Source organism: Patella vulgata, chromosome 7, assembly GCF_932274485.2.
Source record: "Patella vulgata chromosome 7, xgPatVulg1.2, whole genome shotgun sequence".
In the NCBI taxonomy this organism is placed as follows: Eukaryota; Metazoa; Mollusca; class Gastropoda; family Patellidae; genus Patella; species Patella vulgata.
Genome location: NC_065885.2, coordinates 157,990 through 183,012, shown reverse-complemented (window position 1 = coordinate 183,012; position 25,023 = coordinate 157,990). Strand labels below are relative to the sequence as shown.

The 25,023-nt window shown below is 35.0% G+C and overlaps 1 protein-coding gene and 1 long non-coding RNA gene across 2 annotated transcripts; both read left to right on the top strand.

The window, feature by feature from the left end:
• The first annotated feature begins 235 nt into the window (after positions 1–235).
• On the top strand, positions 236–4,091 carry LOC126827374 (uncharacterized). Its single transcript, XR_008788871.1, has 5 exons — positions 236–375; positions 2,027–2,157; positions 2,412–2,548; positions 2,661–2,829; positions 3,859–4,091. It is a non-coding gene; the product is annotated as an uncharacterized LOC126827374 (long non-coding RNA).
• Positions 4,092–8,309: 4,218 nt separating this feature from the next.
• On the top strand, positions 8,310–23,899 carry LOC126827801 (fibropellin-1). The gene is made up of 11 exons (XM_050557348.2): positions 8,310–8,644; positions 18,529–18,627; positions 18,722–18,820; positions 18,909–19,007; positions 19,188–19,259; positions 19,530–19,604; positions 20,162–20,212; positions 20,444–20,518; positions 20,771–20,860; positions 21,796–21,855; positions 22,099–23,899. Exons 1-11 carry the CDS (start codon positions 8,482–8,484, stop codon positions 22,134–22,136), a joined length of 921 nt encoding a protein of 306 aa, XP_050413305.1. The 5' UTR covers positions 8,310–8,481; the 3' UTR covers positions 22,137–23,899.
• The last annotated feature ends 1,124 nt before the right edge of the window (positions 23,900–25,023 follow it).

Here is a 25,023-nt window from a genome sequence, read left to right as displayed (position 1 = left end):
GGTTTATCATCACCCCTGACGTTAAAGGATTCTACAAACACCCTACAAGAACCTATTCTAAACCCGTAGGAAAGATATTAACCAAAATTGATTAGTAACAAAAATATACAGATATCAGTCGCATTAGCTAGTACCAGTATTCCGGACAATGGTTCTCAACTGGAATATCATCGACCCCAAAAAGAGTTCAACACTTCTAATTTGTATAACTATTTTAAAATATTTTCCAGGAATTATACCTACCCCACGATCATATCTATTGGACTACGATAATGTGCGTGTAACGACCTCCGGTACCAGTTTCTTTAACCAATGTTTCCCTAGTAGCTCAATCGATCTGGCATTGGCTTTTAATACTACACATTTCCTATCAAAGTAAGTGATGTTTAACAATACAGCTCGAAATATTGTCTATACGCCCTCTGTGTAATATTGCTATACACAAGCAATACTGTGATGTAATAAAGACTTCACGTTGTGTTGATCAATAGTTTATTAAGGAACTGCATGTTCATAAAATACAAGGAGAGAGTGGATCTATACAGTTTGTATACATATGATACAATTAGAGGTGGGCGACACAGTTTGTAATCAAATGATACAAGGGGATGGCCGACGAGATCCTTCCTGTTCTAAAGGCTCAATACCACTCTTGTTGTAACTGAATAATATGTCCCAATCTTTATTCTGGTCAACTAATTGTACTATTTTACAGTATTCCAATTAATTGATGATACAAATTTCATCTTAACACACCTAATTTAAAAAATTGGAAAAATTCAAACTAAATGATTTGAAAAGCCTAACGTAAACCTTTTCAAATGTGACTTGGATATAAAATATTTTCGAACCCTCTGGACAAGTAAAATAGGATGTAATGGATAATTTACACAACAGTTAGACACTTAAACATCTAATACTTAGAACAAGGCTATTATTTATTTTCTGGAGCAGTAAAGCCAGCAAGAGTGTTATTATCCCTTTAACTACGCTACTAGTGTAGCACTATGCACCTGTATATATAGTTCGGCCACCAAATCAAAATATGTCATACGATGCAGTTCTATGAGTCGCTGGCTAGATGTAAAAATTACAAATCTACAACAACTCCACGCATCCAACGTGTATATCTTTTTATCAGTCCCAAAAATATCGTATGATTAACAAACAAGATGACAGGAACAAAAGTACGGTTTCTACAGTTTTATATTAAGTTGGGTACATAGGTTACAAGCATAGATTAAAAATAAAGTCCCTCTCCCCCACCATCTCTCTCTCAACCCAGATGTTGCCACTTGAACCTTAACGGTCTCTCCTAACGAATTTCTACATGATGTTTGCTCTCTCAACTCTAAATGGTTGTCTAAAAATCGCGCACATCTTGAGTGTTTTTCTATGCTTGGATTGTCGCTATCCATTTTCTAATTGGTCAAATATGACGTAATTTAATCATGTGGTTGGTCATGCCTCATACCAAAAGAGATCATTACCTAATTTGGCTAACAAACACATTCCATTACTATTAATATTTGATCATGAACGTGGCATATGCCAATGTGTCTAGTAATCTTACAGATCATTTCATGTTTCCTATCACCTCAGATTCCCGTTTCACGTGTTATTTTACTTGGCTATGAAACTGTAAACTATAATTAGTTTGATATCACTATACATATGCACAAATCTCGCATAAATTAAATTACCAAATAGTATTACAGAAGTCAAGAGAGCAAGAGTTGTCATAATCGGAAGGTGAGGTGAAATCACGTCTTAGCCTTGTTCATTTCTTGTCTTCTTAGCTTCGCGATGTTAACTCATAGCTAAGCGAAGCCGCCGCGGAACGAGAATTCTTGCCTTCGCTTCGCTATGTGTCTATAAACCGAAGGCGAAGGCACGAAGCCGCGAAGTGATTTCACCTCGCCTTCCGGTTATGACAACTCGGACCAAAGAAAATAATTTGATACTTATGATTTCCCTTTTTTAGTTTATATACATTGACTTTGTCTATTTATTTTCATATTATCAGACCACTTCCACTGTCAGACCATATGTATCGATTCTTTTCGGAAAATAAGGAAGAAAAGGAAGCCGTTTCAAAGCAAGCAGCTGGCGATTGGTTGGTGTTCCTCAAACACAGAGCAAAAGAATTAAAACAAGGTATTAGATTTTGAGATAATATGATTTGTCCATTATTTTGTTTGTCCATCATGTTGTATCTTTAAAAGACAGAGTCCCACTTTCAACAATAACAATGAATGTAATGAGTTTTGTATAATAACGTCTATGCATTTTTGTATGATATACTGTTTATTGTTAGAATTTCTTCTGTATACCGTGACTGTAAATATATTTTGTTTTCATTTTCATAATACTTGACAGTTCATACAATGTTAGTCTGTTCTATAATACAGGTGGCTGGGGAGTGTTCTCAACGCTAACAGAGACGGGCGCTACACCAGACAAGCCTGCAATGATGGGTGCCCATGATATATTTGCTATTATGGATGAAATTTGGAAATGTTTTGTTTTAAAGGGCCTAATAACTAAGGTAAGTAATGTGAAACTATGCGGACACTGACTGTCAATCTCAGGAAATTTGCTGTAGGGGTGTTACATCGAGCATGACAAAATTGGAATACAGTCCATGTTCTTTGTTTCAGGAAGAATACAGTCGGTGCACGTTTGCTGCATGTTTTAGAAACGCACTTGAGTTACAGGAACCGTTTAGCTCTGAAGAATTAAGTGAGACAGGTTTGAGACTTGATGACGTTAATTTTGCTAAAATCCCAGGCTTTTTTACTACGGAATGGAGAGAACGTTTAAAACAAGGTAATTATCATTTTAATATTGCCCGCCTTAGACTCATAGTTTTCCACCAATTTCAAAAGATCACCACAAGCATGCAGATGAAGGAAATAGCCATGTTCATAAGCCCAGTCGGAGCAGAACAGTAGGACGTTAGACATGTGACCCAACTCAATGCATTTTTTGTGAAACGTACCACGATATGGCATCATAAAACATATATCATAACAGAAAATACATTTCTTATACCCCCTTCACGTCAGGCTCTTTCTGTTTTATGTCTGTTCTCAATATATACATGTATATCTATGACATCGATTTATATCCTTTACGCGTTCTTTTGATTGTCATTTTAAAACTTCTCCAAAGCTTTAGCCATACGAATGGTAAATCTATAATCTCAAATAATTGAACAGCTGATTCAGGACTAGGTATACAGGCTTGACCTAGACCATATAGACACGGGAGCCGCTCCTACAAAATAAACTCTTTTCTTATCCTAATATGACACAAGACTGATTGGTACATGGTAGCTAATTAATAATTGGTTATCAACACTATTAAACACAGTAAATAAATAAATCCGCACTATACAATATACCATTTAGAGATTCCAAAAGATCACGATATACATGTAATTACTCTTTTTGACTTTATACTGTTCTATATACTGAAATGCGGTTTAACGCCCTATTGTTCAGCTCTGACATGGTCTAATGAAGATGGACATACACCATACAGTGTGCTATGAGGCACTACGGCTTACTTGTATTTTGAATTCTAAGTGTCAATGATTCTGTTACGTGCACGACAATTTGTGCACGGGACCTCGACCTTCGTCCCATCTGAACGACTATACGTAGTCTGTTGCCATGCCCCGTTCTGCACCACGGATAAGGGGAAACCACGCACGAAAATTCCGATTAACCGTCTCAGCCATCATCGGGGATCGAACACGGACCTCCAATATCTTACTCACTCAACCATTAGGACTGTACGGAGTTGTAGATTTGTGGACGATTATTTCTGACACACGGTACTAATTTATTACAGGCAATGATGACAGAGCAACGTTTGCTAGAGATATCACTAAAAGCACAAGGCCCTACTCTTACAGTTCATTTCATCGTTCATTGAACGAGGACAGAAGTTCCGAGGAGAAATCTCAGATTTGTGATCTATTGTACAACGAGATGGAGAACTATTTTCTATCGAAGCACCCTGAGGATTTCATGACAGATTATTTAACAAACACAGTTTATGTTTATAAAGAATAGATAATAGAATTTGCATACAAATTCCTTATAATATGATATCATAATAGATAATAAAGTTGGCTTTCTAATTAGCTATTATATGATATTGTAAAATCCAGAATACTAAAAAGTCCTTTGCATTAAATAGTATCAATAATATGAATACATTTGGACTGGACTATTCAGTTCAAGCAACAGTATGAATACATTTGGACTGGACTCTACTGTTCTAACAACATAAATATTTATTTCATTAATATAGACATATGGATCGAAAATATGAAAGACAGATAAAACCAATGAAGATATGCTACTTTTAAAGACTGGACCAAAGACTCCTCTAAAAATCTAGAGATCTTCAACAGTTGTTTAGATTTGGGGTTATTTTACCTCCCAATACAGTTCATTGATATTACCAATTGCGGGTAACTTTTCCAGCTTTCGACATGGGGGATCCTTCTATTCATTTTTGTAGGCTTCATTTTGAATTCGGTGTCACTGGCTTTGAAATGAATTGAAATGAAATGAAATGGGGGTTTAACGTCCCACTGACCTGCTCCAAATTGGGCTAATGAAGACGGGCATACGCCATACAGTGTGCTATGAGGGTGATTTTGCCCAGACAACAACGTTACGGCCTACTCATAATCGAATTCCAACCGACAAGGGGTCTTTAACATACACGCTCTGTGCCACTGACAAGGGGAAACCGCACTGGAAAATCTCAATGAACTTGCTCGGCCAACACAGGGAGCCAACCCGCGACCTTCAGGCTAGTGAGACAGGGTCTTACTCACTTAGCCACTGTGGCTCCCATGGCGACAGGGCAATTTCCTAGTAATACTAGGCCTATTACTGTATAAGATGTAAGTGAACCGGGCGGTCTGACGGTTCTGAATACAAATTTACAAAATTAAAAATTATTTTACAAAATTAAAAATTATTTTACAAAATTGAAAATTATTTTACAAAAATAAAAATAGGAAATCAAAAATTACAAAATAAAAATAGGAAATCAAAAATTACAAAATTAAAACCCTAACCCAACCCAACCCAAACCAAAATCGAAAATAGAAATTCTACTTATTTTAAATATAAAAATTAAAAATAAAAATAGGAAATAAAAAAACCCCAAAATAGTTCGTATTTGTGCGTCCGTTGGTTAGTGCATATGTATTTAGGTTATAGTAAATCAATGCCAGAATATAGGTATCTGTAAATGACCCTTTGATAAGTGATTTACAATTCGATCTAGGTCTTTGCAAGATACTTTGAATTTTGGTGTATTGTTGGTGTAATTTGAGAAAGATATTGATAAAACTGATGTTTACTCTCAAAATGGACAAATTATGAAATACAATAAAATGAAACACTTCAGTATAAACTAGGATAATAATTAAATGAACACACTCCAGTTTAATCTAGGATAATATTTAAAGATTGTTTTCTTAAACTTTTTGAGAATTTATAGTAAATCGAATAAACGTCGTTTATCAACCCTACCCAAGCCTTTAACTTAGTAAAACAGGAAGATAAAAGCATTATTGATTCACAAGTAACGAAACCATACAATATTGGCACCCCGTTACATAAAGTATCATAACCTTCTTAACTTACCATATGTAAACCGTAAATAAACAATCAAAAACAGTGTCGCCTTTCACACTTCTTAACTTTGTGACCAGATTCATAGTGACACCCTTTCATTACTCTTCTCTCAAAGTTAAGTGGTGTCTAAATACCTCTAAATTTATTGATTAACCCGCGACTTTTGCCCCAAGTATGGGACTACTGTAAAAAAAAATTGGTAAATCAACAATAAAAGTGTAGTTTTACAAGTTAGAACTGTATTTTTATTACATGTAATCTGTATTGATACGACTATGTTGGTTAAAAGTACATGTATGTTGTACTTTAACTGTTTTTATGGGTAATTCTACAATTAAAACATGTTTAAATACAGGAATTTGTGTACAATTACAAGCGTATAGACTGTATACGGACTCTAAACCTTCTCGAAATGTCTTGGAATTGTGATGAATTAATCACTACTATGTCAACATGCTGTTCACAAAAAATTGCTTTGATCCATTTAGCAAGTCGTTTTCTAGAGTGATTTAATTAAAGTGCCTCTCTGATTTTGAAATAGCACTGAAGTTTTTTTTTTATTTGCTGTTTTGCTGTTATTTGCTGTTTAGTATATGATTCCCGTATAACGAAACACGTCCTGTTTCATTATTCGTTATTCGTTAATCCTAGTTTTTATTTAAGCAGGTTTTTATGGGTTATCCTCAAGAGGCTGGTCATTCATGACATCATTACTTTTTCTCTCATCAAAACTTTCTCATCTTATTATCATGTAAATTTATATAATCACCTCTATTGTCATGTTTGATATGCCTCTTGGAAAAAAAAATTAAATAAACAAATAAATCAAACTCGAAAAGCAATATGTGTGGATTGGGGCCTGCAACCGGAAATGAAAATACTTCCTTATGTTGTTTACTTCTAGTGACGCAAATATAAGGAATTTATTATAGCAATGAATATGTTTCATTTACAGGTGTATTCGCATGGCTGCTTTGTTGTATATGGTAATCAAATTTTATATATGGTGAATTAACTCAACAGGAAACAGAATAGGGAAATAGAATTTATTTATTTAAGTTATGATATGTTTAATTCATTGATTTATTCGCATGGCTGCCATGTTGCATATCATAATCAAATTTTATACATACGATGCATTAAGTTACCAGGAAACGGAATGTAAAAATAAAATTTCACGGCAAAAAGTAAATAGAGTTAGTCCAGCTCTTATATTACCTTCCCAATTCACAATTATCTGACGAACTAGACAATTCCGTATTGATGAACGGACTTCGGATTTTTACAAGATGTCACAATCCTTGGTCGGTTCCAGGTCCATATACTTCGCTCGTCCTTGGGTAAGCCATCTCTAAAATCAGCAGCACTCGTTCTATTATTCCCGCATGTATTATCTTTAAGTGTCATTCATTAATTCCTATCTGTTTACCCGGTATTGCCTGGGTAGGGCTTAGTGAGGGTTCCTTATAGGAGTTTTGTGAAACAGGAAGTAGTATAACTCGGAGACAGGTACGTCACTACCCGATTCGGGCCACTAATGGATACGCCTGGATGATCAAGATTGATCAAAGCATTCACGTCATATCGTCAGATTTCGTTGTGAATCAGTCGTTACCCATCACCTCTGCATTGCTTTGTAGAATATGTTTTCTTTGCCCTTACAAATGACGCCCGAATCCATCGAATACACGACCCGTTTACTGACTTTGTTATGTCCATTGTATCTTAAAGCGATAAGTGCATATTTTCTAAGAAAGTAAAATCTATTACTTAATAGGTTGTCAAATCACTACTATACAATCATAGGAATCATCCTAGTGTAATGAAATGAAATGAAATGGGATTTAACTTCCTACTGTTCTGCTCCGAACTGGGCTAACGAAGACGGGCATACGCCGTACAGTGTGCTATAAGGAAAATTCTGCTCGGACAGCGACACTACGACCTACTCTTATATCGAATTCCAACTGTCAAGAGATCTTTTACGTGCACACCAATGTGTACACGGGATATAAACATGGATGGCAGAATCGAGCTTAGAGTTAACCGAGAAAGTACCAAATGATTTTTATCTGATATTAAATCTGGCGATTCCTTTATGAATAAACAGCCTTCTGTGGTAGAACTGTAACATAGAACAATATAAACAGTCTTCTATTGATTAAATTAAGATTCCAGATGTTACACTTCATGTGTTAGTACAATTGTTGACAGGTTCTTCTTAAGGGGCCCAAATGGCCATAGAATACATAATGCTCATATTCATTACATGAAAAGGGTCCTCATTCACCAACAAATACAAAACTCAAAACACAAAACCACAGGGAAAATGGAAATCATTTTAGTTTTTATTTTCCGTTTTTACCCTCAATGGAAAAAAATACGCGTAAAAGCCATAAATATGAACTATACACGTAATGGACGAATAATGATTACCGTGCATCGTAATCAATAATGATATTTGACTCCTCCATGTGAAAGTATTGAGTATGGACAAAAAATGATGATGGTGCGTTGTAATCAGTAGTCATCAATGTAACCAATAGTAATACTTGGCTCCTACCAGTCATCAATATAAGATATTCCTCTCAACCAATAGTAATTCTTGACTCTTCCCAGTGGGCTTATTGACCGTGGTGGCCGCGTATCTTTCTCTTTACAAAGACTGTTACAACTCGCTTGTGTTTAAAAGGACGCGCACACAGAACACTTGTCATTGTCTACGATATCACATTAGGTGGAAGTGGACGTAAAACGCTAGAAACGAACGAACGAACACATATCACTAGTGGCGTTTAACTTAAGTTGCCATATGTATACTTCTTTAATTCTGGTGTATCTTGCGGTAGCTCTTACTTTTTCAAGTTGTACGGCACACAGAGAAAGATGTTCGAACTCGCCGAGACCTGAAATTAACCTGAGAATTTTACACTGTGATACCGTTGAAAAATTTAACCTCTGTCGCTGTTGTCCAGGTAATTATTTCTACAATAAACTCTAATTCAACTGTAGCTGCTGAAATTGATGCTCAAAAGTCGACCTATGATCAACCACACATTTTTCTTATGGTTGATACAGGGTTAGGGTTATGTTTCGATTTCTCGCACTAAAATAGAGTTTGTGTTTTCTCGAGCTAAAATACAATAATCGTTTTATTAACTTGTCAAGGAATATTAAAACTAGTAAAATAAGTTTGAACATGAACACATTTAGGCCAAGTACTAAATCATAATTTGTTTTTTTAAACTATATTTTTTTCAATAAGAAAAGGATTGGGGAACAGGCTATATAACCCCCCACCCTCCCTTCAACAAAACAATATAGTTACAATTAGTTTACTTAAATACATGTATTTAGTCAAAACCATTCAAATCGTGTTATTAATTAATAAAATTATGAAAGGATACAGTGATATTGTTATAAATAAAAAGGTATTTTTTATGTACATAATATGTTGGTTTATGGCCTGAAAGTGTACAAATAGACACTAGTGATGGTAATAATAATAGACGATTACAGTACTTAAAATCTATTACTTAATTCTAAAAAGTTTTGCACCTTAGAAAATATTAATTTATTTTGTTCAAGTAAAATGTCCTTAGAGCCATACAATATAGATTTTGTGTTGACGTATTCTTTTGGTAAGGTTTTTATAGTTGTGTTTCGTGCATCTGAATATAAGGGACATATCAGAAAAAATTGTGTCCACATCGGTGGGTTAGAGAGTCGGTTATGTGTTTTTAAAATGCATGTCCATTTAGATCACTGTTTGATAAAATAGATGATTTTAAATTTGCATTTACCAATATTGTAATAAGAAGGTACCAAGTGATCATGTTTTGTTTTAAAATTGAATAACGTATCTGAATTACGTATTAAGAAAGATCTAAATTATTCCAAAGTCGCGTAGTTGAAGGAAAGAAAGAATTATAAAATAAATTAGTGTTACAAAAATAATATGCAAAGTTTTTATCGTTTCTTGATGGATATTTACTTTGTTTTTTGTTTAAATTATCATAAATGTTATCAGGGGTTAAGTGGTTTATTATTTATATAGAAATATCAACGACGTTGTTTTAGAGGTAATATATCGACTTCTTTATATAGCAAATCATGGCTAGTTCTCTTCATTGTGTGTAAAGCATTTAATTGTAATTGTCCTAACTGGTTTGCTAAGTATTCCGTACACCCATCCAAAATAATGTCAGCATAGTCAAAGTGTGGTAAAAGTATATCATATTGTTTTGAATGATTTCCTTCCTAGTCGGTGATCTTAAGCAGTTGATAAATTTTGAAACTTTATTACAAAGATTTTCTATATGTATGTTCAATTTAAGATTATTTTGTAAAATAAGTCCCAAATGTTTGTGGTGAGATACTTCATTTATTTTAAGCTTGTTCATGCAAAGAGGAATCGAATCGTGCTTAGATGTGGTTGATATTGTTAATGTTTCAGTTTTATCAGTATTAAAGGAAACTAGCCATGTTTTAGCCCATGTGTATATTCTCTCAATATCTGAATTTAAAATTTGGGCACCTTTTGTAGGATCTTTAATCAACATATATAAAGAGGTATCATCCGTGAATAATTTTATATTTGACTGTTATTTATCGACAATGTAATTAATGAAGATCAGAAGAAAAAGTAAAGGGCCTAGAACCAAGCTCTGTGGATCACCGACAGTAACAACTGAGGTACCAGAGGAGGTATTTTCAACAACACAGTCACTGTGTTCTATCAGTTAAATAGCTTTGAAGCCACTCCAACAAGCCTCCTTTAATACCAACAGTGTCCAACTTTCAACAGAGACCAGCACGCCAGACCCAGTCGAAAGCCTTGCTGATGTCGCAGAACACGATTCTCACATAATGCCCGTCATTTATTGCTTTTGAAAATAAATGGTTTTTGTCTATAAGTTGATTTATAGTTGAGTCCTCTTTCATGAAACCACTTTGTCATTTTGTTATTAGTGAGTTGTCGCGAATGAAGTTAAATATATGCTTTGTATGCATTTTGCACACATTTTAGAGACTATATAATCTTAGCAATGAGACCGGTCGATAGTTAGAACTGCATTGGCCGAGAATGTGATGCAGAACGGAGGGCCTGACAAGGACAGCTGCCCAGTCGTTCGGATGGGACGAAAAACCGAGGTCCCGTGTACCCATTGGCGTCGATATAGGAGTAGGCCATAGCGCCGCTGCCTTGGCAAAATTTCCCTCATAGCACACTGTATGGCGTATGCCCGTCTTCAATTAGCCCAGGTTAGGTGCAGAAGAGTAGGACGTTAAACCCTATTTCATTTCATTTCGATAGTTAGAACAATCTGATTTACTGCCTTTTTTTGTGGAGAGCCAAAACGTTTGCATGTTTCCAAGTTTGGGGAAAAGATCGAGTATTGAGTGAAAGATAAAAAAGAGAACATAATGGAATATAAATTTCTTTAGCAACTGACTTAAGTAATTTACCACTAATATATTATCGAGACATCAATACAACTAAGCATATCTTTAACTTCATTAATTAAGTTCTCTTTGTGACTAGGATAAGGCAGAGAGTGATTAATATCGTTCACTTCAGTCTGGTTAACAAAAAATGTATTCAACGCCTCTGCTTTATCGCGTGGTGTTAATGATGCGTTGTTGTTGTTAGTATTGAGTGGTGGGATAGTGTGATGTGATGACCCCTTTTCTTTTACAAACAAGTTGACCAGTTTCCACCAAGATTTCGATCCAAAATTTAACCGTCGTTTATGTTTTGATCTATTTTTTTTTCATAATAGTTACGTTTACAATTTCTTATTAAACAAATATAACCATTTCTTATTTTCCGAAATGCATTCCAATGTTCTCTTGAATCAGAATTTCTTGCTGTTATGTGAATTTTGTTTATAGCTGTGTTTAGGCTTGGGGTGAAATGAAAGGACAGTGATCGCTACAAAAATAATCCAAGGAGTCGGTTGTCTTAACAAAATTTGGACAATTAGTTAAAATTTGATCGAGTAATGGATTTCTACCGCGTTCGTTATATCCAGTTGATGAGTTAATTAATTGTTTACGTTTACAATTTTTTATTAAACAAATATAACCATTTCTTATTTGCGAAATGCATTCCAATGTTCTCTTGAATCAGAATTTCTTGCTGTTATGTGAATTTTGTTTATAGCTGTGTTTAGGCTTGGGGTGAAATGAAAGGACAGTGATCGCTACAAAAATAATCCAAGGAGTCGGTTATCTTAACAAAATTTGGACAATTAGTTAAAATTAGATCGAGTAATGGATTTCTACCGCGTTCATTATATCCAGTTGATGAGTTAATTAATTGTTTTAAGTTGAAAATGTTGACGACTTCATAAATAAAAGAATCTGTTACCTGGCGAAAATCTATTTTAAAATCTCCATGATAAAACATTTCGATATATCATCTAATAAAGGCAAACTAATAGAATTTAAAATAGTATAATTTAACTGAGAAAAATTATTGAGATACCTATAAAATGTACCCAATGTATTGATTTTAATGTGAATTTCGATTCAAATACACTCTGTATCTTCAACTTCCAAATCAATTGGCGCATTGGCCCAGTTTGAAGCAGAACAGTAGGACGTTAAATCCCATTTCATTTCCTAATTGGTGCTTGGGTTTGAGATTGATCTATCGGGGATGTCTGGTCGTCGAAATAAAGTACCGTTATGTCCTAAACAGATCGACAACAATAATATTTAAGGATACAATTCTGATATAAAATAAAACGAACTATATATCTATCTTTTAAAAAAGAGACAGTCCATGTGAGCAGTAAAATGCTGAAGTATTGATATATATACATTAGTCTCACATAAAATTTCATGCAACGTTTTGTAATAAAAGATAGAGTGTAATGGCCGCCAGTACCAGCCAGGAATAAAATAGCTCTGGAGAAATTGTGCTGTACTTCAAAAATACTAACCAACAAAGTGCCATTCCTTCTTGTAATGTTAAGATAAGATTATTATACATGTTTATTTGGATTTTCGTGAAATTCTGTGGATTACCTTAATCTTAATTTTAGAATTGTGGATTCAAAAATATAGTGACAATTCTTAAATAGAGCCGTGAATACTTAATACTATATGGATAATAAAATACGGTAAGCTATTGCTTCGTTTATATGGATATTACAATCTGCTAATTTATGTGAATAATATACAAAATATACTTAAAATATACGAAGATGGAAGTAAATTCATTTGAAAACCAATCCTCTCAAGTAAGTTCAAATTGTGAACCAACACCAATTGATGTCAATAACAATGAGTATTTCACACTTAGTGACTACACAGATAAATGCTGCAGTGTTACAGTACAATTTATTCAACACTCATATTTTAACATAATGGAAAAACTGTTGCATTTACACTATTCGAAAGACAGTTTTCCAAAATTTCATCATGGTTTTGTTTTAACTACTGAAATGGGTGGCAAAAAACTCAAGATTTATCTATACCCAACAACGGATATGGTACATATTCAAGGAGGGGACTGCATAGCATGGATTACATCTGTTTTTCCAAATCTTCTGGATAAATTCGCAGGAGATGTGAACAGTATTGAAAATACCTCAAAGGAAGATATAGTAGATTTATTTGATGTTAATTCTGAATACAGCCATAGCACATCTAGAAATGTAATCATACCACTCCCTGTGGAAAATAGTTCACTTGATTTCATTCCTCCAATTTATTCTACACCTTATCAATCACAAAATGTACATGTAACGAACTCTAACCTAGACTGCCTGTTTGAGAAAATAAGAGATCTTGATAGCCAAGTGTTTCAACTTCAAGAGGCCCTCAACCATAAAATCAGTTACGTTGACAGTGCAACTCAAACAGACCCGGTAATGCTAACCAGTCAGGAAATCAACACAGACACTATCAAAATCATATCAAATGAGACACCAGCAGTAAATCAACAACAAAATACTAGTGAAGACAAACCGGTTAGTACAAGAGATAATACTTCAGACAACAATGTATCCATTATAAATCTCCATTCCCACGATGATAAGAATGTTACAACAGAAACTACCACCCACACGACCCCATCAACATCAAAGACACGTGCCAGTACAGATACGCCACTAACAACTAGAACCTTAACTGAAGAGAGACAGGATGGACTAAAGGTCATTGACACCAGTAAACCCAAAGAACCACCGATTGTAATTGGAGATAAATTGTCAAATGAAACCCAATCCCAGAAAAACATTCTTCTTATCGGCAGTTCCATTTTACAAAGAGTTAAATTAAATGGGCTAAAATCAAATGTTAAAGTGCTGTCAATTAATGGTGCCAAGATTTTCAACATTGTCAAAAATCTACAGCGCATGGATCTCAGCATGTATGACAAAATTATCATTCAGGCTGGAGGGAATGACGTATCAGAGCTACGGTCCTTATCTGATATTACATATGACCTGAAAAGAACAGTGGACACTATTAGAAAAAAAAGGCCAAATGCACATATTTTCATCTGTGAGGCTACACCAAGACATGACCAGACAGGACAAAATATCGATCATAACATTCAATTTTATAACAATGTCCTTCGTGAGTTTTGTGTTCAAAAGGCAGTAAATCTAATTCGAGTGTTTGATTCAATAAAATCTGACTACAGACATATTTGGAAAGACAATATTCACTTGTCTGACAGAGGTACATCTGCACTACTACATATTTATGAAGAATATGTAGACATTATCAAGGAAAGACTAGACATTAACAATAGTTTCATTAAACCCTGTTTCTTCTGTGGTATTTCGGGTCATACAAAAGACACGTGTAAAATTGGTACCAAGGTTACATGTTACCGGTGTAATATTGAGGGTCATAAAGCGAATTATTGTAAAGCATTTCATAGGCAATATTGTACAGATAGGTACTAGGATAAAGGCAATGTTTTTGAAGCCGGAAAATCTACGTATGAAACTTCCTTCGATAATCCTGTTGATACTGATAATAATAGTCTGATTTTTGAAGATCATAAAAGTAATGATCCAACGATGCATAAAGGCGACCTCAGCAGTCAGTTTATTGACTCTGATGTAACCCTCGATTCATTACAATCCATCAATTATCCCTCTGTTTCCACTTTATTTTCAACCAAACGTAAAGGTTTTAAAATAGGTCATTTAAAAATAAATAGACTTTTCGGTAAAATTGATGAAGTAAGGGATTTAATTTTGCAAGATAATGAAAATTTTAATGTCATGGGCTTTTCTGAAACGTTTTTACATTCTGAAATTGACGATAAATTTATTAATATCTTTGGTTATGATCTGATCAGAAAAGATCGACTGAGCAAAAGTGGCGGAGGCCTTATCTTATATGTAAATTCAGATCTAAAATATTCAAGAAAACTTGATTATGAACATCAAAATATCGAATCCATTTGGATTGAACTCCATCCAGAATATGAAAAATCATTTTTATTATGTCTTGTATATAGACCACCTTCTTCGTGTACAGGTTGGTTTGATGATTTTGAAACTAGTTTAAATTCCATAAATACTGGTCAATCTATTTATGTAATAGGAGATTTTAATATAGATTATTCAACTACTGTTCCAAAACGATGGGAAAACATAATCAGTATGCAGGGATTACATCAATTAATTACTGCCCCTACACGCTGTTTTAAAAATTCTTCTACTGTCATTGACCATCTATATACAAACACACCGGATAATATTGTTGAAATTAAAGTTCCTCAATATGGTATTAGTGACCATTTTCCGATTATTTTTATTATTGGAAACTGCAAGAGAAAAATCACAAAACACAACCACTTGGAAATTCTATACAGAAATTACAAAAACTTTGATGATTCTAATTTTATTAATGATCTTGCTAAAATTCCATTTGAACTAGTCGAGTCAATTGATGACCCAAATTCTGCCCTTGATACTTGGTATAACCTTTTTAAAGGTGTTTTAGACTGCCATGCTCCGCAAAAGCGAAAAAGAGTAAAAAGATACTATCAACCGAAGTGGTTTAATGAGGAAATAAATAAAGCCCGAAAGTTCAGGGACTTCTTTAAAGCCTCCAAGAGGTGTGACGACTATAGAATATGGAGAAATAAAACCAAAAATCTCATTAATAAAGCCAAAAAAAACTTTATCAAGGACTCTATCGAAAATGAAGAGCAATCTAAAAACATATGGAGATATTTTAGTGACATACAGAATATACCCAATAATTGCCCTTATCCCAATAGTATTAAATATGGAAAAACAACAGTTAATGATCTAAATGCTATTGCTAATGTGATGAATGATTACTTCACTAATTTAACTGATGACATTAAGCCCCCCTATACACCACTTTCTCAAGAGTGCAAACGAAAGATATCAGATTACGTAAATGATAAGATTCCCCCAAATAACAACTTTTCTATTAATTGTATTACTACCACAGAGGTATTAAAACATTTATTGAGTTTAAATAGTAACAAAGCCATTGGGTATTGGACCCAAAATTTTAAAATTGTCTGCGTATACAATTTGTAGCAGTTTGACATATATCATTAATCTTTGTATTTCTCAAAACATGTTCCCCAGTGCCCTTAAACTGGCTAAAATTATTCCTATACATAAGAAGGGAGCTAAAGATGATCCGAACAATTATAGGCCAATCTCAATTCTCCCCACAATTTCAAAAATATTCGAAAGGCACTTGAGCACTCAAATTCAAACTTATTTGGAAACCTTCAATGTTCTTTATGCTTACCAATCTGGATTTAGATCAAATCATTCATGTGCTACTGCACTGATCCGAATGACAGATAATTGGCTTGATGCTATCGATAATGGTGCGATGAGTGCTATAGTGTATCTTGATTTTAGCAAAGCATTTGATCTCATTGATCATAAGCTTATTATTGAAAAACTACATCTTTATCGATTTGATAATAATTCACAAATTTTGATTGAATCATATCTTGACTCACGGAAGCAAAAAGTATGTTTAGGATCAATTACCTCCTCAATTACTACAGTCAAATGCGGGGTTCCACAAGGTTCGATCCTGGGTCCTCTCCTATTCCTAATTTTTATAAATGATCTCCCACTCAATATTGAATCAAGTCAGATAGATTTGTTTGCTGATGACAGTACCCTGCATTGTTCACACAAAGATATTTTATCCATCGCCAAAAATCTCCAAAATGATCTCTATTTGGTTGCTAAATGGTGTGAAAACAATGGGATGGTAATCAATCCTTCGAAAACAAAATCAATGCTGATTTCAACAAAACACAAAAGAAATCAGAAAAACCTAACTTTATCACTCCATGGTGAGAAAATTGAGACGGTTACTACCGCAAAATTACTTGGAATTCAAATTGACCAAGACCTTAATTGGGAAGCACAGATAGCAGATATGTCTAAAAAACTTGCATCAAAAATATTTCTCCTAAATAAGATAAAAGATCATTTACCTTACGAGACAAGAATTTTGTTGTATAACAGTTACATACTACCAATATTTGATTATTGCTCTATTACTTGGGGAAATGCTACCAAAAGTAGATTAGACATTCTTTTAAAATTACAAAAGAGGGCAGCAAGAGCTATTCTTGATGCACCGATTGAAACTCCGTCCACCTCTTTATTTACTAAACTCGGTTGGCTTACCCTTATACAGAGGATTCTTTACAATAAAATTGTCTTATCATTCAAAATTATTACATTTAATACTCCACTTTATCTAAATTTCTATTTTATTGAAAAATCTCTTGTTTCCAAAACGGATATCTTGCTCCGTTCACAGACCAGTAAATCTCTTTTTCTTCAAAAATGCAAAACGGAATCCATGAAACGTACTTTTCATTATTCTGCATGTCTTTTATGGAACAATCTGCCTTTTGATATAAAGATGTGTAAAAATGTTGAAAATTTTAAGATTAAACTGAAAACTCATTTATTTTGCACACTGAAGGAACCATAATATTCAACTGATGACATACTTATTATTTTTAACTTGCAACTGCATTCTATTTTATTTTGTGTGTAATTATAGTGTTCTTCCTATATTCTACTTGTATAATGTATATGTTTTGTAGTTTGGGAGTGACTTATCAAACTTCCCACTTTAAAATGCTATTGCATTTCTAATGATTTTAAATTTATCCTGATATTACATGTATATATGTCTTTGTAGTTTAGGAGGGACCTATGGACGATTAGTTTTTTTTGCAAACTAAATACGTTGCCTCATTAAATAAAGTTTTTATTATTATTATTATTATTATTAATGATTTGATGAGCTCTTGCAGTGCTTGATGTGCTTAGGATAATCATGAGAGAATCGCCGTTCCACTTATTTAATCTTTTGCACACAAATCAAACTTCTGGATCAGTGTCAATTTCATAATTGACGTTAGGTGTTGGGATGGGGTTATTTGCGTTTTGGGGTGTTGACATGATTATTCCAACATCAACTAGTGATTGCTTACGGGCCGCGGTGTTAACTTACGAACCTACATTACCGGGAGCATTCCGTGCTGTAGCATTTGGTCTAGCTTGTTCGATCAGTGTGTTATGTATTCTACTAGTTGGATTTAATTGATGCTCATCAGACTGAATAAACTGATTCAATCTTCTTACGAATTGATGACTATTGTTCGTGGCTTAACACGGTTTAGCGCCAATGAATCCCCTGTAGCCTTGTAATTTTGATTTCTTAATTAAATGTTAAATGATCAGTGTAAGTACTTATTGCCGTGGATAACGCTGTGCTATTCTCTTTATAATGCAAAGCATATATAGTTACTGTAATGTGTAAATATTACATGTGTAAATACTACTGTGTTTTTCAGTTAATCCATGTGAAAATGTAGAATGCATGAATGGTGGAAAATGTATAGGTGACGGTGTTTGCGAATGTGTTTCTGGTTACAGTGGACCAACGTGCAACAGTAAGTATTGTCGTGATTTTTGCCTTAAGAGTCAACACTGAGTACCTGCCTGTAAATCACATGGTTTATGTATAACTATTACTGTGTTTTTCAGTTAATCCATGTGAAAATGTAGAATGCATGAATGGTGGAAAATGTGTAGGTGAAGGTTTTTGCGAATGTGTATCTGGTTACAGTGGAGTAACGTGCAACAGTAAGTATGTTGTGATTTGTGTCTTAGAGTCAATACTTTATCTGCTGGTGAATCCCATGGTTTATGTGTAAATATTACTTTTTTTCAGTAAGTCCATGTGATGGCGTGGAGTGTTTGAACGGGGGACAATGTGTAGGTGAAGGTGTTTGTAATTGTACCTTTGGTTTGGGTGGAGCTACTTGTAACAGTAAGTATCTGTTGTGATATTGATCTTTATAGTGAACACTTTACCTACTGTTGAAGCACAAGATCAGATGAGACTTCACCTATTGCTCATGAATATATGACATATCTAATATATTACCAATATTATAATTATTTTACAGTGAGAGTATATTACGTGTCCAATATTATAATTATTTTACAGTGAGAGTATGTAACCTGACCGAATGCAACGAAAGACGTGGAACGTGTATAAAAGTGAGATGTACGACCAATGGTAAGATACCTAGTCTTCTATCAACTCATTTATAACCAATTCAGTTATTTATTATTCACATACGACTCAAATAACTGTAATGTTGTAATTTACTAATATAAATTAAAATCCCCTCATATAATCTCTGGATTAATCTGCCAAATAAATAGATATTTCACATTATTTTTAAAATAGCTAAATAGATAAATAAGTGAATTGTAAATAGTTTTTCCTCAACTAAAAAATGTAATTTGCCAATCTTCAAATCTGTAATTTGGTTTTATTTTTCAGCTACCAATTGTGGAGGTAAACGATGTAATGAAGCTAACGACGAATTATGTATTAATGATACTTGTGTAGTCAGAGGTAAGCATGACATGTTACCTATCTGTTGCTTAAAATTGTATTATCTAGCCCAGAATTGAATTTCTAACGAATATATACAAACAGCTATGTCATTAGTCTAAACTTTATAAACAGTTCCAATGAAAACTCAAGTTCATAAGATGATCAATTACAATAGAATTAATGAAAACTGTCATCAAACATTGTCAAGACTTCAAGAAAATCTTGGTAGCTGTACGGCTTACTGATTTTACAAGGTTTACAGACTGTTGATAATTTGCATACCATTTTGACGATACAGTCTGAAAACAGGGAGTGGCCATCTTTAATAAATTCATCATATGCATGCACAGTTTCAACACAATCCGTGACTTCCTGTATGATACTGATAGCCCAAGCACAATCCGTGCTGACTTCATGTATGATACAGATAGCACCAACACAATCCGTGACTTCCTGTATGATACAGATAGTACAAACACAATCCGTGGTGACTTCCTGTATGATAGACCCAGCAAACGACTTATCGTCATGTCATAATACTTGAATTTATATTATATACATGTTGTATATTTCAGGAGACATTTGTTCGGCTATAGATGGCATACTTAGCAACTGTTTTCCTACGGGCATGCTATTTGGTTTTTTTTACAATATTATATAATTTGATAATATTTGATTAAGCTAACCAATTCATATAATCAGTTCATGTTGGCATGTTAGGAATTATATAATCAAATGATTATTTAATATCTATATCTATGGTTGAGAGAAACTATAAATAAATCAGAAATACATTATAAATAAACCAGAAGTACATTGTACTAGCCTCCATTACTCTAATTTTTCAATTGTTTCAGGTCAACCATGTGGGGAAGGTACATTCTGTAGTAATGGTTTTATTAAAAATAAATGTGTAAATGAGACGTGTAGGTGTAAGTATAATATAGATATAATTATGCTATTCATAAAACGTAGTATATTTCTAAAATTAATACCATTCTACTTGCTCATTCGCATACACTTAGCAGGATATGATTAATATCTTAACAATAGGAACACCTGGTAGCACTTTCCTTTGTTAGATGATTTGTCAGATTTTGTATTTTGTCAACATGTTACCCTTTTATCTGATGAAGGAGAATCTTAAACACCATATTCTACATTGTAAATTATGTTTATTATAGTTGTAAGTAGCTGTGATAGACAGGCTGAAGGTGCAAGTTGCACCACTAACTTAGCTACATCTGGCAGTTGTTCAGGTGGACTTTGTCTCGGTAAATATGATTTATATTATAGACATTGGGCAATTTATACCAACCCACGTTATTTATTTATTTTAAAGATACTATTACAAGAAATATGTAAATCTAACTAATTTCTATTTACTTGTTATGAATACAACTATTAGAGATATGATCATCGTGAACCAGGACACGCTCAAGCTATACAAGTGTTGAACGAATTTAGGGCCGGTTTTCAAATTATATATCAAATATCGTATCTTAATCATAGCATAGGACAATGGTAGAAAGGGTCCATGTAGCTGAGTGGTCTGTACACATGTCCTGTAGATTAAAGTATATTTTATCTAATCTATGCTCAGTTTTTGGGGGGTCGCGTTGGCTAAGTGGGTAAGACGTTGGCGCGCTACCCTGGAGGTCCCTGCATTGGCCGAGAAAGTTCACTCAGATTTTCCGGCGTGGTTCCCCCTTGTCAGTGATGCAGGACGGAGGGCCTGACAAGGACAGCTGTCTAGTCACTCGGATGAGACGAAAAACCGAGGTCCCGTGTACACATTGGTGTGCACGTAAAAGATATCTTGACAGTTGGAATTCGATATAAGAGTAGGTCGTAGTGTCGCTGTCCGAGCAAAATTTCCCTTATAGCACACTGTATGGCGTATGCCCGTCTTCATTAGCCCAGTTCGGATCAAAACAGTAGGACGTTAAACCCCATTTCATTTCATTTTTATGCTCAGTTTGAGGGGATTGGATGGCCGAGTAGTCTAAAGCATATGCTCTTATTAGAAGGTCAGCTATCCATGCAAGTAGCCAGTTATCCATACCAGTAGGTATTCCTTTGATCAACTGCCTGGTTGAAATAGTAGCGATAGGACCTAATCATTAGTGATGACGGATTGTTATCTTGATGATATTTATGTATAGATATTTTATTTTGGCGTGTAATGATACATTACTTATATTTATAGCACCATGTAAAGAAGACACGAATTGTGCTGGCGGACCGTGTACTGGTGGATTCTGTGCATGTAAATATTCATTATAGCCTGTTATTAACCGTCCATCATGGTGTACTATAGGTTTACATTGTCTTTTTACAGAGATTTCTAACTTTAATGTAATTGGTACAAATCATAGTGTCTGGGGTGAAAGAGGATGGGGGGGGGGGCATGATCCAGATCACAGATTTCATTTTCTGACCCGGTTTTTCGTTGGAATGAGTTTCCGTAGGCTTGTGTTGACTTCTTTAGTGATTCTATATAAATAATTTGTTGTAAAATGTGGAGAATCATATTGTCAGCACAACTAGTTATATTTTACCCACTGTAGGTTAATCAACCACTGATATATAAGGTTCAATAAACTATATTGTAATATTTAAAACCTATTATAAGATTTAATATAATAAACTTTATTGTAATATTTAACCACTTCTTTTAAATAATTAAATGCTATTTTGTTCTTTTATAAATTATAATTCTAACAAATGTTATAAAATATACTATTCAAAAAAGTAGGGGATATTTGATTTTTAAGTGTTATTAAAGTCACCTAATGAAACTGACGAAGAAACAAATGACAAAATTAAATGAAGTTCACATTCATCGATTTATTCCAAATGATCGTTAGACTAAGTAAGGCACAGACTGACCATTATAAGGGTAAAATGATACCCGGGGTCAAACAGCAAAGTTACCACAGCATCACAACCAAGTCAGTAACGGGTAAATCCTCCTCTGTTTGCCAAACAAGCATTGATCCGACGTGGCATACTCCTAATGAGACGTCTAAGGTCATTTTGGTCCAGATTGTCCCATTCCTGTTGCAACGCAGCAGCAAGTTCTTGGACAATGGCAGAACGTTGTTGACGTTGACGTAACCTCTGTCCAAGGATGTCCCAGGCATGCTCGATGGGGGAGAGGTCGGGACTCAGTGCTGGCCAAGGTAATGTGGTGATGTTCTGTTGTTGGAGGTAATCTGTAACGATCCTGGCCCTGTGACATCTTGCGTTGTCATCCTGGAAGATGAAACGGCGGCCATGACGTCGTGCGAACGGCACAACATGGACTGCCAAGATGTTGTCCCGGTAGTACTGGCCTGTAACACGCCCTGCAACAACATGTAAAGCCGTTCTTCCAGCAACAGTGATGCCTCCCCACACCATAACAGAACCACCCCCAAATCGATCATGTCTGATGACGTTAACGTCCTGGAAGCGCTCGTTTCGACGACGCCACACCCTCCTACGTCTGTCCAAAAAATCAACAGTGAACCTTGACTCATCTGAAAACATCACATTGCTCCAGCGTCGATTATCCCAGTGTTGACGATCCCTACACCAACGACGTCTTGCCTGAATGTGATGATCTCTCAAACAAGGGATCACGCGAGGAAGTCGGGCGCGAAGGTGACCCCTATGCAGTCGATTCCGAATCGTCTGGCCACTCACTCTCACACCAGTGTCTGTTTGAAGACGAGCGCTGATCTGATTTGCTGTGATGACACGATTTCTCAAGGCCAAGGTACGGATAAATCGATCCTGGGCTTGAGTTGTCGCCCTTGGTCGACCTGAGCGTGGTCTGTCCTGTACAGATTGTGTATCACGGTATCTGGACCATAGCCTGCTTATGACAGACTGAGAAACATTCATCGTCCGCGCCACAACCGCCTGTGTTGTGCCGATCTGTAGCATGCCAAGGGCACGTAACCTTTCATTTTGGGTAAGCCGACGCATATCAAAATTTGTTTTCTGGTCACTAAAACAATTAAACTGATGTTTCCACCCTGGAATTCAATGCCACAATGACTAACATTCTAAGTCAGAGTCGCGCAAATCTTGGGTTGGACCCCCATGATGATCCCAAGCATCACCTGCATTCCATGCGGTAGCTATTGGTGCGTTTGGGCGTCACATGTAACTGGAAATGTTTCTTCTGTTAGGTTCTATAGTGACTTTTTTCGTAGTCATTTGCATATTTTAGTATTATGCCCCCAAAATCAAATATCCCCTACTTTTTTTGAATAGTATATTAAAATGTAACCCCGATTGAAAAATAAACGATTTTTGTTGAACCAATGTATCTGTGTTTTTCAGTCATCCATATATTCTTTGTTCACCCTAATTCTGCGATGAGTAGACGAAAATGCCACTGCACGGGAAAAACTACCCTCATAGTACATAGCTTTATATCGATTCATATTAACAGTTTTTATAAACCTATAACGGTAAATCTCTTTGATCTTTGGGGTAAATTCTATGCCCGGAATAACTTGCGATCTTAAAGTCGGGGGCGGCTTTGAATATATATAGGGGAATTTGGGGTTATTCTTCTGAAAGTTTTTCTTTAAACCTGTACCGGGTTATTCTTCCACTGTAGGTTTTTAGTTCCCATAAGAAAACATGAAATCGGGTTTTTCTTACGGGAATTCTGGGATATACTCATGATAGCAGGTAAAATTTGAGTTTTAACAATCTGTTGACTTTATGTGATCGCCCAAAAGCACTATCGTGTATGGCATTAAAGATACCCAACTTTCAATAAGAAATGATATTGGGTTTAACGTCCTACTGTTCTGTCCCGACTAGGCTAATGAACACGGACTTGCGATGAGAAGAATTTCAAGAAATTGGTAATTAATCAACTCGTGTGTGCGGGGGGGGGGGGCGTAACGACCAATCGACACAACCAGGTCATTTCGGGACTAACATATGGTTCAGTTTTATTTCAATAATTCACTTGCGCGTAGGGTCTTTAGCCATGGGAGGAACCCGAAGAAAACCCACGGGACTGGACAGGCGACCCCAAATCCTTGTCACGTACATCTGGGGAATCGAAACAAAGTCAGTTGCAACAAAGGGAAATAAACAACACAAATTATATGCTTTATTATATGCAACTACCTCTTCCCATTACTATCCATATGCGGTCCGGTTATCTGCGGATTATCAAATAGCCTAAATGATTCGTGTTCCTGTCCCCTCTTAGTAAAAAATGCAGACCTGAAAAATTTATCAAAATATTGTATTTGAAGTTAGTTCTCCTTTGAAAATCCCCCCCCCCCCCACACACACACCATTCATTTTGAATTGATTCGTCTAAAATACAGAACAATCAATATACATGTATGTAAAAATTCATGAAAGGAAAATTATCATTCGTTTCGAGCATTAACCCTCTATTTTAAATTTTAGTTTT